The sequence below is a fragment of the Polyodon spathula genome, chromosome 10, assembly GCF_017654505.1.
Source record: "Polyodon spathula isolate WHYD16114869_AA chromosome 10, ASM1765450v1, whole genome shotgun sequence".
NCBI classification, from domain to species: domain Eukaryota; kingdom Metazoa; phylum Chordata; class Actinopteri; order Acipenseriformes; family Polyodontidae; genus Polyodon; species Polyodon spathula.
This window is the reverse complement of record NC_054543.1, coordinates 32,210,635-32,224,573: the sequence shown is the minus strand read 5'-3', so window position 1 is coordinate 32,224,573 and position 13,939 is coordinate 32,210,635. Positions and strand designations below refer to the sequence as shown.

The window sequence follows — 13,939 nt, the reverse complement described above, 5'->3', positions numbered from 1 at the left end:
TTCTGTGCAGCGGATTATTATTAGCTAATGCTTAAACTGTTGCAGCACATTCTCCAGAAAAACTACTGAACTGTCCAGGTGTCCAGTCAGATTACTGTTCTTCTACAGCTGCTGTGTAAAAACAAGGAGAGGGTGAAACACCAGATGGAAATATGCCATCTGCCAAGAGGAAATTATTATTTGCTTTTAGTTTTGTAAAGTTAAGAGGTCTGTTTATCCTCAAAGTAGGGTTTAAAGACCCGGAGAATACGCTTTACAATGTGCCCCCTTGTATGTTAATCTGAATCTAAATGAGAAACATGTTAAAGCTCTGAATGTACCAGCAATACACTACTACTACTACTACTACAACTAGTATGACTACTACTAGTATATATTATATACTGTAACAACTACAATTCTTTAAAATTGTCCTTGCTGTAATTAATATAAGGCAAAATGAATAAGTGACCTTTTGAAAAAGTGCCTTTTTTATTTTTATTTTTATTTATTTTTTTTTTAAACTGGACCTCAACCGTTTCAATGTTTGCCTTATAACACTATGTAACACAATTTTTGTTCCTGGGTAGTAAGTGTTATTTCCTAATTGCTTATGCCTCAAAAGTACAGAAAATGGCTATTATTCCCCACAAACTTTACTTTTGTGACCAGGACAGTGATATTTCAAAATATCACTATTTCCAATGGGAAAACGGGTAAATTATGCTGTAAATCTTGAAAAACTACTCACTTCTAAATCTTTTGTAGTCATTTTTGTATTACTTTAGTATAAATACATGTTAATTTGGATTCATATGTTGTTTTTTTCTGACTATGTGAACGAAAAGACACACATTTACCCGTTTTCCCATTGGAAATAGTGATATTTTGAAATATCACTGTCCTGGTCACAAAAGTAAAGTTTGTGGGGAATAATAGCCATTTTCTGTACTTTTGAGGCATAAACAATTAGGAAATAACACTTACTACCCAGGAACAAAAAAAAAAAAAAAAAAAATTTGTTACACGGTGTAATCAATGTTTGTGGTATTTTTCCTCTCTTGGGAAAGGTGACATTTTGTTTCAGACTATTAGTGTAGCTGTTTCTGTTAGCTGACACTGGCTTTTTATAGCACTGTGTAAACCATTCGAATCAACCTGCATCTTGAGTAGTTTAACTGACCTTCGAGTCAATTAGATATATCATTTATAATCACTTACTAACGTTGCAGCACAACGAAATGTACATTTACATGACTTAAACTTTTTTGGGAAACAGTTACATTGATAATTTACAAGCACTTCAGTTTTGTTCCCTATCTTGTTAGAGATGCACACTAACAGTGAACAAGCTTGGGGCATAGTGGTAAGGACCATTAAATCCACGCTAGATTCTCTTCTAAGATAGTTTGCTATTAACACATGTGTAAAAATGTGAACAGGCAGATGTTGGCTGTTTGCAAACGTTCATGAAAACCAACATCTCTGACCGTGCATGCAGGTTTCTTTAGTCTATTTTAAGGCTCTAAATGGTGGAAGCATTTAGCTCCGCCACCATTTAGAGCAATTGAAAATACAGTAATGTGTGTTATGAAGGCCCGTTGGCATGTACCTAATGTTGTGACTGTTTCTTGAATGCTCAGAGAGGATCTTTGAAGATCATGAGAACCTGGTGGAGAATCTGGTAAACTGGACGAGAGACAGCCAGAACAAACTCATGTTCATTGAACGCATTGAGAAATACGCCTTGTTCAAGAACCCACAGGTGAGCAGGGCCCTCCTCCAGGGCTGCACATATTCAGGGAATGCTTTCGGTCATGTGCAGTAAAGGGTCCTTAATGCACATCTGAAAGGAAACAAATTGACTGAAAGGAAGTCTGCACATATTAACTTGAACATGTCAACTGGGTTATTTATGCAACTTTAGAGGTATAGAAGCTTAAGTTAACTTAATGTATACATGTATAAAATAACTGTTCAGTAGTTCCAGGAAGGGAATAGTCCGGATAACAGTAACATGATAAACTAAGGGCTTCTCTAAAATCAGGTTGTTTGTCTAATTAAGGCAGCTGTTAATGAGCATGCCAGCTGCATTGTACTTCTTGCATGCTGTTCACTCTACCACTGAAGAGTTTGTTTGTGGGGGTTGTTCTTGTATGCAGTCATAACAAACCTATTATTTTCTTTAATAACAGAACTACTTGCTGGGGAAGAAGGAGACATCTGAGATGGCAGACAGAAAGAAAGAAGCCCTGCTGGAGGTGAGAGAATACAGAAATAGCTCAGCTGAAAATCCACACTTTTAACTGTGGAACATCTTGCATCTCAGCAGCAGTTAACGACAGCTACAGTGCACATATAAAAAGGCATGTTAAGTTTAAGAATATCAAGTCTTTTTTTTCACTAAATATTAGCTAAACAGTCCATGTAGCTCATTAATATTTTCTGTTTGCATGAGGTTATGTTATTCATACATCCATTGGTGGACACTCACACAGCAGTGCTTAAAGACAAGGAGAACAGCAAGCTGTTGTGTGTCCTCTGTGTGTCATGGCGGTCCCTCTTTTCCCTCTGTTTTTTCATTCTAGGAGTGTTTCTGTGGAAGCTCAGTTACAGTCCCAGAGATTGAGGGAGTCTTGTGGCTTAAGGACGATGGGAAAAAGTCATGGAAGAAACGCTACTTCCTGCTCCGAGCCTCTGGGATCTACTACGTCCCTAAGGGCAAAGCGAAAGTGAGTCCACAGTTGAACCAAAGCTGCATTGTGTTCTAGTTTGGAGACATCTTACAAACAGCTTATGATACTTAAACTCTCCAGGGGATGGTCCATAGAGGTCTAGGAAATTACTCAGACCAGACCGCAGAACTCTGTTGCAATCTAGGAAAAATAATGCCACTCAACACACAGGTGGCGAGTTAACCAGTCTAAGATATGCAATGCTGCTATTGTGTAATTTAGTCGTCTTTTGGGCTTTTTTCTGTATGGTTGCTCAGTGTTGAAAAGTTGGATTATCTAACTTGTTGCCTGTTTGAAACAGTTTCCTTTAACATGCTGTAGATTTAAACCATATCAATATTGTTGCCAAAGGAACGGGTACCATCTTGTTTAGCGTTACAAAGGTTTGGTATTTTAAACTAGGGGACCCCATCAGCTTATCTGTTCTGTTTAATATAGCTTCTGTCTGCTTCAAGTTAGAGAAGTTCCCACTTTGCTGTTTCTGGACAGTGAATCAGATATGTTTCCTTTTTCAATCACTGCATATCTAGGGTTTTAGCTTTTCCCTTTTATTGTTGGATCACTGTGTCATAACTTTTTTTATTTGATTTATTTATTTGTTGCCCTACTAGCATCAACAGGGTTAATGTGTATGGTTTTAATTATTTTTTATGTATATTTTTTAAACTGTAAGCTGATGCTTTACTGTTACCGGGGGAAGTAGTGATATATATTTAATTAGTTAATACATTTGCAGGCATGGGTTGCCTAGTTAGATTTAGCATTTTATGTAACATTTTCTTTGTTTTTCTAACTGTCACTGCTTCAGCACAATGAAAAACATGTTGTTTATATTAAAAGAAAATATGAAGACTAGAGCCAAAAGATTACAAGAGGCCAGTGTTCTTGTCTGAGGTTATAATGTTCACCTCCGTTCCTAGTACATCAGAGATTGTGAGAAATAACCATGGCCATACCATCTTGCCAACAAAAAAGTCTTCTGTAGTTTGTCACATAACATAAAAACTTGACAAAGACAAATTGTTTATCAGACGTGCTTTTCGTCCCTGTGTAGAGCTGTATCACAGAACTCCTAAATTTGAAAGAGCTTATCTTTCATTGGCCTTGCAGCAGCTTTGACACACTCTCTCTTGTATATTGCTTTCTGAGCTCCCAAGGGGGCCCAAAAGCAGGCAAGTAAAGTTGGAACTGGAGATCCTGCAAAAGTTTTATGAAAAATAATGTGCAGAGACAGTGGGAGTTTCTAGAGGGGACCCCCTAACATTTCAGAACTGTAAAATGCCCCAAATAAATCTGTTTTAGTTATTAGATTCCCCTGTACAGTTTTATTTTACGTATATCCAGAAGGTTTAAGAAAAGCCAATGTTTTATTTGTTTGTTTGTTTTTTGGGGTGAGGTTAGCTATGAAGACATTTATAATTTCCTACTGCTGCAAGAACGGTTTCATGGTGGGAGTTAAGAATGTAAACACCAAAGAAATATATTATATATATATATATATATATATATATATATATATATATATATATATATATAAGGTAAAAAATGTACCTTTTATTGGTGTTTGGTGTTTGCAAAGGTGCCCAGAATTGATTTTTGAGAGTAGATTGTGCCATGCATTTCCATAGTTGTTCATATCCTCAACAATGCACACAAGCAATGGAGCAGTGTAGCTTAGTTGTTAGAGTTGAGGGCTAGCATAAGATCCTGGGCTTGAATCCCAGCATAGTTACTCGCTAATGAACCAGTGGGGCATATGCGAGCTGTGAAATCACACAGTTAACACAGCTTGGTTTGAAAATTGCAACGCATCATTGCTTTCAACTATAAAGGCCATTGCACACTGGATCCATTCAGTCATCTAGCATCCTTCATCCGAAAAAGTCGTGCGTCAATCCATTGCAAAGATCCGTTAATATTGCACTTCAGAGCGCTGCTGTGCAGTGGGGGCTTTGTAGTAAATCTACCTAGTTTCAGTATTTTAATAAAAAATAAATACAATTCTGTTAATTCTTACATAATTGAACACAAAAAAATTAAATGTAGTACAAACTTAATGATCAGCAAATGCTGATGGAAGTTAAAACATTTGCTAATTACGTTTCTACTAGATCTACAATAATGTGATTACACAATACATAATAATAAAAAAACATATGATGTTACACAACACATTTGTCCTAGCCTCAGAAACCATATGACCAATATTTAATTTTTCAAACATTCCCTCCTGTAATAAATGTATCAAAGTTGGAAAGTTAGCAGTGAGCTACTGAAAATACTTTGCCATAATGACCTTCTACTCTCTGTTTATGGAGTCAGAAATTCTGACTGTTAAGTCCTGACTGCTCTTGGTTGCCCTGTCATGCTTCATTCTCTGATATGTGTCTCCATATGTTTTCTTTTTTTCAAAATCTTTGTAATCTTTTTTGGATTTATCATAAAGTAATTTTTGTTTGGTGACACACACAATTAGTTTTCCATTTTGTTCAGGGAACTGCAAGAATCCATGTGTATTCCAAGTTGTTTTTCATTAGTCAATATAATGAAGTCACATCATATTGGATCAAATCTAACTTGTTTCAATTCCAAAATTGACGCATCACTGCCGTACGACAATTATGGACTCAGAGTGCAAGATGCAATATGAAATACATATGATAATTTCTTAGAAGCACGTTAAAGTCGGATGCATGATCGGATCCATTGTGCAGTGGCCTTAAAGCCTAGATCTGGTATTTAAAAATTATTCAATAGGACAGTTAAATGCCTTGAAGATATCCTGCAATTTATCAGTTGTTCTCTAGTGCAGGGGTTCTTAAACATTATACTCTGCTCTACCTGTCAATTTATAATGTATTTGTGGCAAGCAGAATATATGAGAGAATAGCTCTCCCTAAGCCTGAAACATGTATGTGTTTAAAATACTTTAACTAAAGTATTAACTAAAATACTTTAGTTAATACTTACTTAATGGTGATTCTAGAGCAGGGGCCTCCAACCCCAGTCATGAAGAGCTACTGGGTTTACTGGTTTTCATTTCAGTCAAGTTCTCAGTTACTTAATTGCACCAGTTATTGGCTTAATTAGTCAAGATTAACAGGTGTTCCAGATCTTTAGCCACTGATGTAAAGTCACCTAGAAAACCTTCTGGATAGGGTTTCTCCAGGACCAGGGTTGGAGACCACTGTTCTAGATCAGTGGTTCTCAACCCTGGTCCTGGGGGAACACTGCCCTGCTGGTTTTTGTTCCAACCAAGCACTCAATTACAGAATTGAACCCTTAAATATAACATTCTGATTTATATTATGTTTAGCTTATCATAGCATTAGTGTTACACATCCATTCTACCCAGAACTGATATCAGATTCAACAAAGTTAAATCAACCGAGTTTGATTCACCCAACAACAGCTGAAGAGCACAACACAGGTCAGGAAATTCAACACTCAGTGGGGAGAGGGGGGGGGGGGGGGGGGGGGGGGGTCACACCACACGACTTACACACACAATACAGTAACACATCACACTTACCCCAGACAGGAGAGGACGCTGGTACACAAGGGGAACAGTCCACCTGTCCTTCAGAGCTGATAGAAAGTCCAATCGCTTGTTCCTAGCATGCCCTGCTCCGGCCATATGCTAATTAGCTCCCTGATTCCTTGTACTGTGTAATACAAAGTTTTACACCTCTCCAGGAAAGGATAAATACAAATTATATATACATTACTTTGTTTTTCTGTATGGGTGAATAGTAAAACATGATGGGAGAGCTGGCTTCATAATGCATAATTTACTGTTAGGGATTAAGTGTATATGCACTGTAATCAAATGCTAAGGATTTAAAGGTATGACAGTATTTTGTGGTCACACGATCCACCTACAGTAGCCATGCGACCCCCTTTTGCTTCACATACTGTAGCACTGTTATTTCTCCATGTTAAAGTACTGGATAGATATAGATAGAATGAAGAAAAGTAACAGAAAGTGAAGGCTATGCTAAGGCTTTTGCATGTATGTAATGACTGTGATGTTGTGAACACAGTTTGGGGGACACACTCTTGACAATTGATGATCATTATTGAATGGTGGTGTACGTTTTAGTCTACAGGTAGCACTGTAGCTCACTCATTTGTAAGTGAAGCATTACTGGCGTATCACTCAGATGAGAGGTATTTTGTTCAATGCTTTCTGTTGCAAAGCTCTTTATTAATTCCTATTCAAGTCCATGGAAACATTAAAAATGCTTTGAGAAAGATTGGCATTTTGTGGGGAGCTGTATGAACACACATTATAAAAATAGCAACAGCAACCAAAAATTAGTGAGGCTTAAAGAGTAAGTAGAGAGGGTCTGAAAAATATAGCGTTACAAGTTCCCAACTGTTTAAATAACATATTATTCGTGTTTACTCATAATAAATGAAACCATTAGAAATATTGCATGAAACTTTTTTGTTTACACTTGACGCACTTGTATAAAAACAGTGATGTTGAAAAGGTACATCAGTGCTTCACTGCATTTTGCAACAGATCATTAAGGTTTTAACTGTTAAACACATATATTAGTATATAGTGCTGTAAAAGGGACTTTTATCTTTTAAATCTTGTCACTCTTGGGAGTCCACTATAGTAAGGTACATCAAAGTCACCTACCATCTGACCCCCCCCCCCCCCCCCCCCCCCCCCCCCCCCCCCCCCCCTCTGGAATTGTGTCTCAGGCTATTTCAAGCCTTCCCCTGTCTATACACAGGTGAGGTACAAAGCCTCCCGGATCTGCCTCTTGTTTTTTTAATCGTTAGTCTGGTTGCTGCTTGAGAATAACAGGCACGTGTTCTCTGGGCTACATGAGGATGATTCCTAAGGGGCTCATTCATTCAACTCCTGTATCGGGAAAACCTGACAGCATGTCAGAAACAGCTTTGTACTGTAGCCAAACTTTCAAGCTTCCTATTGGCATGGACCTTTGAGATAATCTGCCAAAAAAGGGTCCTGGAAGATGACAAAAATGTTTTAAAAATGTAAAATAACCATAATAAAACAAAAGGGGAAATTATGATATATTGCAATATTGTAGGATTTCTCATTACCAATATGATCATTATTGTTGGAGTGGTTTTTGTTTAACTTATTTATTTTAACAATTGTTACTTTTTTCCCACCATTTATTTTCTTCCAGGTCTCGCGGGACCTGGTATGTTTTCTTCAGCTGGACCACGTTAATATTTACTATGGACAGGACTATCGCAACAAGTACAAAGCGCCAAGTGACTACTGTTTAGCGCTGAAGGTACGTTTTCACAGATACATGTGTTAAGGTTCTCAGCAGAATGCTATTTTCTTTTTGGGAGGCATCACTTACTAATAAAATATGTGGGTCCCATGGAAAATGTCCTTGGTATCAGGTAATCTTATAGTAGCTTGAGGCAAGTCAGGGTATACCACGATTATCGTGTGGAACAGCCTGATGTGTAAAAGCAGAGTGCGCCAAAGAGCTTTAGGAATTGAATGGGCTGTATATCGTTGTTTGATAACATGATTTCTGCTTAATGTGTTTCATACTCCCTTCTCTCTCACTATTGGGTACTGTATTAACAAACGTACTGTATTGTTAAACTGAATTTGTTGATTTGCATCTTAAACTACAAAAGCAAACAAAAAAAATAATAATCTATACTGGCTGTACAAATGCTATGTAAATATAAATGTTCATGGGATTTAAAAAATATATAATTAAGATATCAAAATGACTTTCAGGACTGGAAAGTAGGTATCCCATTCCTTGGTGGGGGGTGGGGGGTGGGGGGGGGTGGGGGTGGGGGGGGGGGGGAGAGATATGTCATATTATGTATCCTAGTAAAACCGTCCCTTAAATTAAAAACCCGCTTTATAACCACCAAAACTAACTAAAAAACGGTTTATTGCCAAAGTTCCTTCTTCACCATATGTCTCGCTCAGAGGGCCGGAGATACAGCTGATCCGGCTCCGTGTGACAACTTCTACGCGACCCATTTTCTTTTCTTAGCTTACTGGGTTAAGGGTTTTTCTGTGTACCGCTGTCACAAACAGAATGAGAGAGGCAGCGTTTTGCCTGTTTGCCTGAAAAAATTTCAAGCAGACCAGACATGTACATCAATGGATTTATAAAATCTGGAATTTATGATGCGATCAGGAACTCTGAGTGTAAACTGCAGCTGCTGTACCTTTACGACCTGTTTTTTTTTTTCAGTTCAGTGTTGTGGTGTGTTTTTTTTTTTTTTTTTTTTTTTTTTTTTTTTTTTACAAAGGTTAATTAAGTACTGTAACCGCTAAAATAGTTTATTCCAGACTTGTTAGAAAGTCTGTAACAAAAGCAAATTTGCTTGGGATTGTTAATGTCGATTCGGTGTAGATACTACCAGTAAGACACCCATCGTGCAGGTATCACAACGTCCCCAAACAATGTTAAAATAAATTTAGTTCTGCACCATAAAAAAAGGAGTTGATTTTGCCAGTGCTTGCTAGTCTATTAACTAGTTTTAAATTTAAAGCATTTTTGTTGTAATTGTTAAAGTTTTCACATGTGGCAATACTGCCCTACAATTACTAAATGATATTGTGGTCATTCCACTGTGTTATGTTAGTGAACCAGAGCTATGTTTTAAAACTGAGAGTTAGCAAATGTCTATCGTTAGTGTACTGCAGCTACTAATCCTTTCCAATTACTGGTATCTTAAAATGAAGGAATATATAACACTAATGCTGTAACTAATTTATAGAAGGCCGCCTTTGTTGCTATCCATGTTGCTACAGTGGCTCTATAGATGCTGTAACAAGTTACTGTAAATGAGATACTGTTTTAGAAGACAGATTTAATTAAGTAAACATTTATTTGAATGTGTGGGTTTTTTTTTTTTTTTTTTTTTTTTTTTTTATATTAAAAGTCGAAATACAAAACTGTGGCATCTTTGGGAATGTTCTAAGTGAAAAACACCAATTCAAAAACTGTCAAAATCTACCAAGGTAGCAAATCCACCTAATTTAATACCAGCCCAAATTTCCTGTTATACGTGTGTGTGTGTGTGTGTCATATATATAATGTTATTTTTTTCAGTTCTTATTGCACACACGTGATCCCTCGTGGGAAGCGATTCTCTCCCCTTGCAGATCATTTAGCAGTTATGTCATGAAGAGAATGGCAGTTGACCTGGACATGTGAAAGCACTGAGCTGGTCTGAAACTGCCTCAATGCAATGTTAATAAACACTTATGCAGCAGCTTGTAATTAGGGCTTGAAACACGCAGATCAAGTACCAGTGTCTTTGTACTTTCAACATTTATTGATTTTTATATCTAGCTATATATCTGCCTGATCTCAAAAGACACTTAACACATTGTGGTTGTAGCGAACGAAACAATTCCTTAAAGCGTACCTGTTGTGCGCTGCCGTTCTGTAATAGGTCTCAGATCTACATTTCTGAAAGAAACACATGTTATAGTAAGTATGTATTTTCATTTTAAATCCTAGAAATACTAAAAAAAAAAAAAAAAAAAAAAAAAAAAAAAAAAAACTTCAGGGAGAAACATTTAGAGTAGAAATCTATCTCTGTCATCAAACGTTCTTCTTGTCAAAACTTCTTGTTTGTCATTGATTTTATTATTTTTAGATTTATGTAAAAATAACATTGAGTGTTTTGAGTGTGAATTTTAAAAAATGATATTTGGTAATGCACAAGGTTAAATTAATCTGTTTGCATGCCTTGCTTTTTAGATAGTGTTGCACTTCTTTGGTCGTTTCCAGGTACAACTGTCCCCACCCCTTCAACTTCTTCTTTCCTGTTATTAACCAACCATCTGCTTCCCCTATTGACTGACATGATGTCAATCAGTAACATGCATTGACCAAGAAGACTCTGCTGAGACACCCTAAGAAGTACAAGTGAAACCATTTTTCTCAGATTAAGGCATGGTAGCAGTGTAGTACCAGATTAGTGTGTGTACAGTGCACTTCTACTCTCAAATGTGTAGCTTTGAAAGAAGTGCAGAACAGCTAAGATGTATGGATTGTTTTGTTAGCTACAATCTCATCAACAAACAATGTAATAAGCCTACATAGCCTAGTAACAGTATGTGTAGTGTTTTAAAAAAAAAAAATATTATCGTTTTTCTTCCACTTGCCAAAAACTCAAATCATGTATAATAAAAGCAGATGGGACAATCCTGTGCCAGAACAAAAAAAAAAGTTCCCTTTTTATTCAGCTGATTTGGGATTGCATCAGTTCCTGGATTTGTGTTCTGAAAAATGAGGCAACGCTTTGGCTCTTTTGAAGTTTTAATTCTTTACATCTGCCGATACGAAAAGGAGCATCCACAAGGTTTAAAAGAAAGAGAAGTTCTCTTGAGGGTTTCGAACAGTTCTAGCATATTAAAAAGTGTGCTGTTTGTGTATCAGTTTCACAGGTCTGGATCTCTGCCTTCAAAATAGACCTTGTGTTTGAAATCTGAGTAGATTTAAGGGTTTTGGGGGGGGGGGGGGGGGGGGGGGGGGGGTTGGGTGGGTGAGGGGAAAAAAAAAAAAAAAACTGTGGGTAACACAACACTGTCAAGAAGTTCCATCATGGGCAGCCAGCACGACAATGATTTAACTGTTCAAATTGTTCCATGGTCATTCCTTGATGATTACTCCATCTTAATCCTTCAGTTTGAAAATCTACATTAAAAATCAAGAATGGCGTTTTGATACTGTGTGACCACAAGCACCTCGGTCTTGGAGGCAGAACTACCTGGAAACCAAGCAGCTGCTGTCATCCCCCTCTGTCTATTAGTCTTGCCATTCGGGAAAGAAACATATTATTTGCTATATGAGTATTGATCAGGGGTTGCATTTGCATAATAAACTATTCTGGGCGTCTGATCAATTGATCTAAGTGTTGTACGATCTAAATACCGTTTATACTGTTAAAAGATAGAAGTCTTAGTGAAAACCAAAACAAAAAACTAATTCAAGTGCCACATTAAACAGTGACAGTATTTCGATCTGCGAATGTTTTAGAATTAGTGTGTGCTATAGATGGTAGGTGTTTCTGTACGATGTTTAGGGATGTCAAAGTATCAAATTTTGACGGTATGGTAACCATCAAAAAATACACCACAGTTACTGTCATACCGCTGTATAGTGTCTTTTTTTTTTTGTAATCCGTTTCTAAATGGCTATTTAAATAAATACACACAAGTTATGAACAAGGAAAATAACTTGAATTTAAAGTTTTAAAACAAATACAGCACACTGGTATGACAGTTCTATCAGGCACTACCTAAATGGAAGCAGTGTTCACTCCAGATCACACAAGCTCAGCAAAAGAATGCTGGGTTTTTTTTTTTCAAATTACTGTGGAGAAAATATTAACATTTTCTGGGCTGTCTGAACGATAGGGGGTAAGGATGTGACCACTGCAACTGAATACCCTCTTTATCAGTTTGGACAGCATCCTATTAAGAGAAGCAAAATGTTATATAGCAATAGCCAATCGAGTGCATTTTAAGACGGGCAGTGCCAGCAGACTGTCAAACTTAATGATGAGAAAACATCCTGCATATTAACAGTAATGAACACAAAGGAAAGAAGAAAAGTTAAGGTGTGTATGACACAGTTGCAAAGTTAAGCAGCATCTAGGGTTTTTTTTTTTTTTTTTAATGGGAATAAAATGTTTTAAATGGGAATAAAATTTTATCAACTCGAAGACAGCAACATCTTCACAATACCGTTTTGAAATAAAAAAAAAAAATTAAAAAATACAAATGCCTGTAGCATCTTAGACTTAGTTATATAGTAGTTTCTCTTGACCGATACAATAGATAATGGCTACTTTTACTTCTTTGGTTTGGTAAATTAATAGGAAGGCAGTGATGGAAAGTTGCAGTGCCTTGTTCTTGCTGATATTTGAGTATTTGTGTTTAATTTACTGACAATTACGTTTTCTAGTGATCATTGTCTAGTAGGGCAGCTTTATATAAAATGATGTCGCTTATTTTATAGCCTACTGAGAATCTCATGCAGTTTTCAGAACTTGAGATGTCTGTGTTCATTAGTTAATTTTAATGAATACAGTGGCTCACCAATGGATAAATGGTGAATAAAAAACATGCCCATATCACCTTAAACCGTGTGAACTCGGTAATCAGGGTGTACAAAAATGGTTGCGGTTATTTTTTTATTTTATTTCAAGGACAGTTTTGGAAGCACTTGAATTTGTGCAACTGAACAAACTGAGTGGAACTGATTTGTGTTAGACTCGCATCTAGTTTTAGATCTCATCAACATGACTTGGTCCAGTGTTGTTCTTGAGGGCACGATTATCTGTTCAGCCCGGGTTGTGTTTGTGGACCTCGGTGAGCTGGGTCTTCTGCACAGTATAGCAGAAGTTGCAAGATGTGTGCTATGTACATCATAAATAAAAAAGCACTTTACAAAAAAATTACAGAAAACTACTGTCGTACATCTCCCAGCAAGTCAGTTTCAGCCACGATAATGTGTCAAGACTTTGATAGCTTGCTAATACAACTGCTTATAGTACAGTGTCAAAATTATTCCCTGAAGAAAGGTGGTAATGGTTTGGGAATGGTCACATGTTGTACCCCCACCCCCCCTGCAAATTAAAATGATTTATATACTGTGTTATATAAAGCTACAGCCTATTGACAGTGTCATGGTATGTGTTGTTATTGTATTTTTCTGTCCAATCCCCATACGTCACTACAGTGAAGATAGTGTTTTATATACTGTGGGGATCCCATAATGAGCTCTCTGGCAATCTGTAACTAGCACAGCTGTGTAGTATGGTGCCCTTTAACTTTCATCTGACAACTACAACGAAGCAGCAGGCTGAAAAAGTTCGATTGCATTCAATTTGCACAATAGTTTCTTTATTTAGCCCAATAAAAAGGCCAAATCCTGTGGAACACTAATCCAAAACCCTTCTTCAATCTTCACAAAATCGTCTCTTCCTGCCTCTTGGGTATGATGGACCATCTGCTTGTGCTTAGTGACGTTGAGTGGCTCAGATGAGTCATGAAGCATTCACGCACTGAAGTTTAGAAATGACGTAACGGCTTCTCTTCTTTTGTTTTGGGGAGCGACTTGTCGGTCCGTTTTGAATGTAGTGAGTCAAATGTCTTTTTACGATCATCTCCCTTTTCACGGTCAGGAGATGTCGTTTACAGCATGCGAAGAGAAGAAAACTCGAAGCCAAGC

At 37.1% G+C, this 13,939-nt stretch overlaps 1 protein-coding gene across 1 annotated transcript in view; it reads left to right on the top strand.

The window, feature by feature from the left end:
• The window catches only part of LOC121322122 (ras-associated and pleckstrin homology domains-containing protein 1-like), a 105,035-nt gene that overhangs the window by 79,076 nt on the left and 12,020 nt on the right, over window positions 1–13,939 (top strand). The window contains 4 exon segments of the mRNA XM_041261661.1: window positions 1,623–1,744; window positions 2,175–2,240; window positions 2,568–2,711; window positions 7,889–7,999. Coding sequence (XP_041117595.1) covers window positions 1,623–1,744; window positions 2,175–2,240; window positions 2,568–2,711; window positions 7,889–7,999 — 443 coding nt within the window.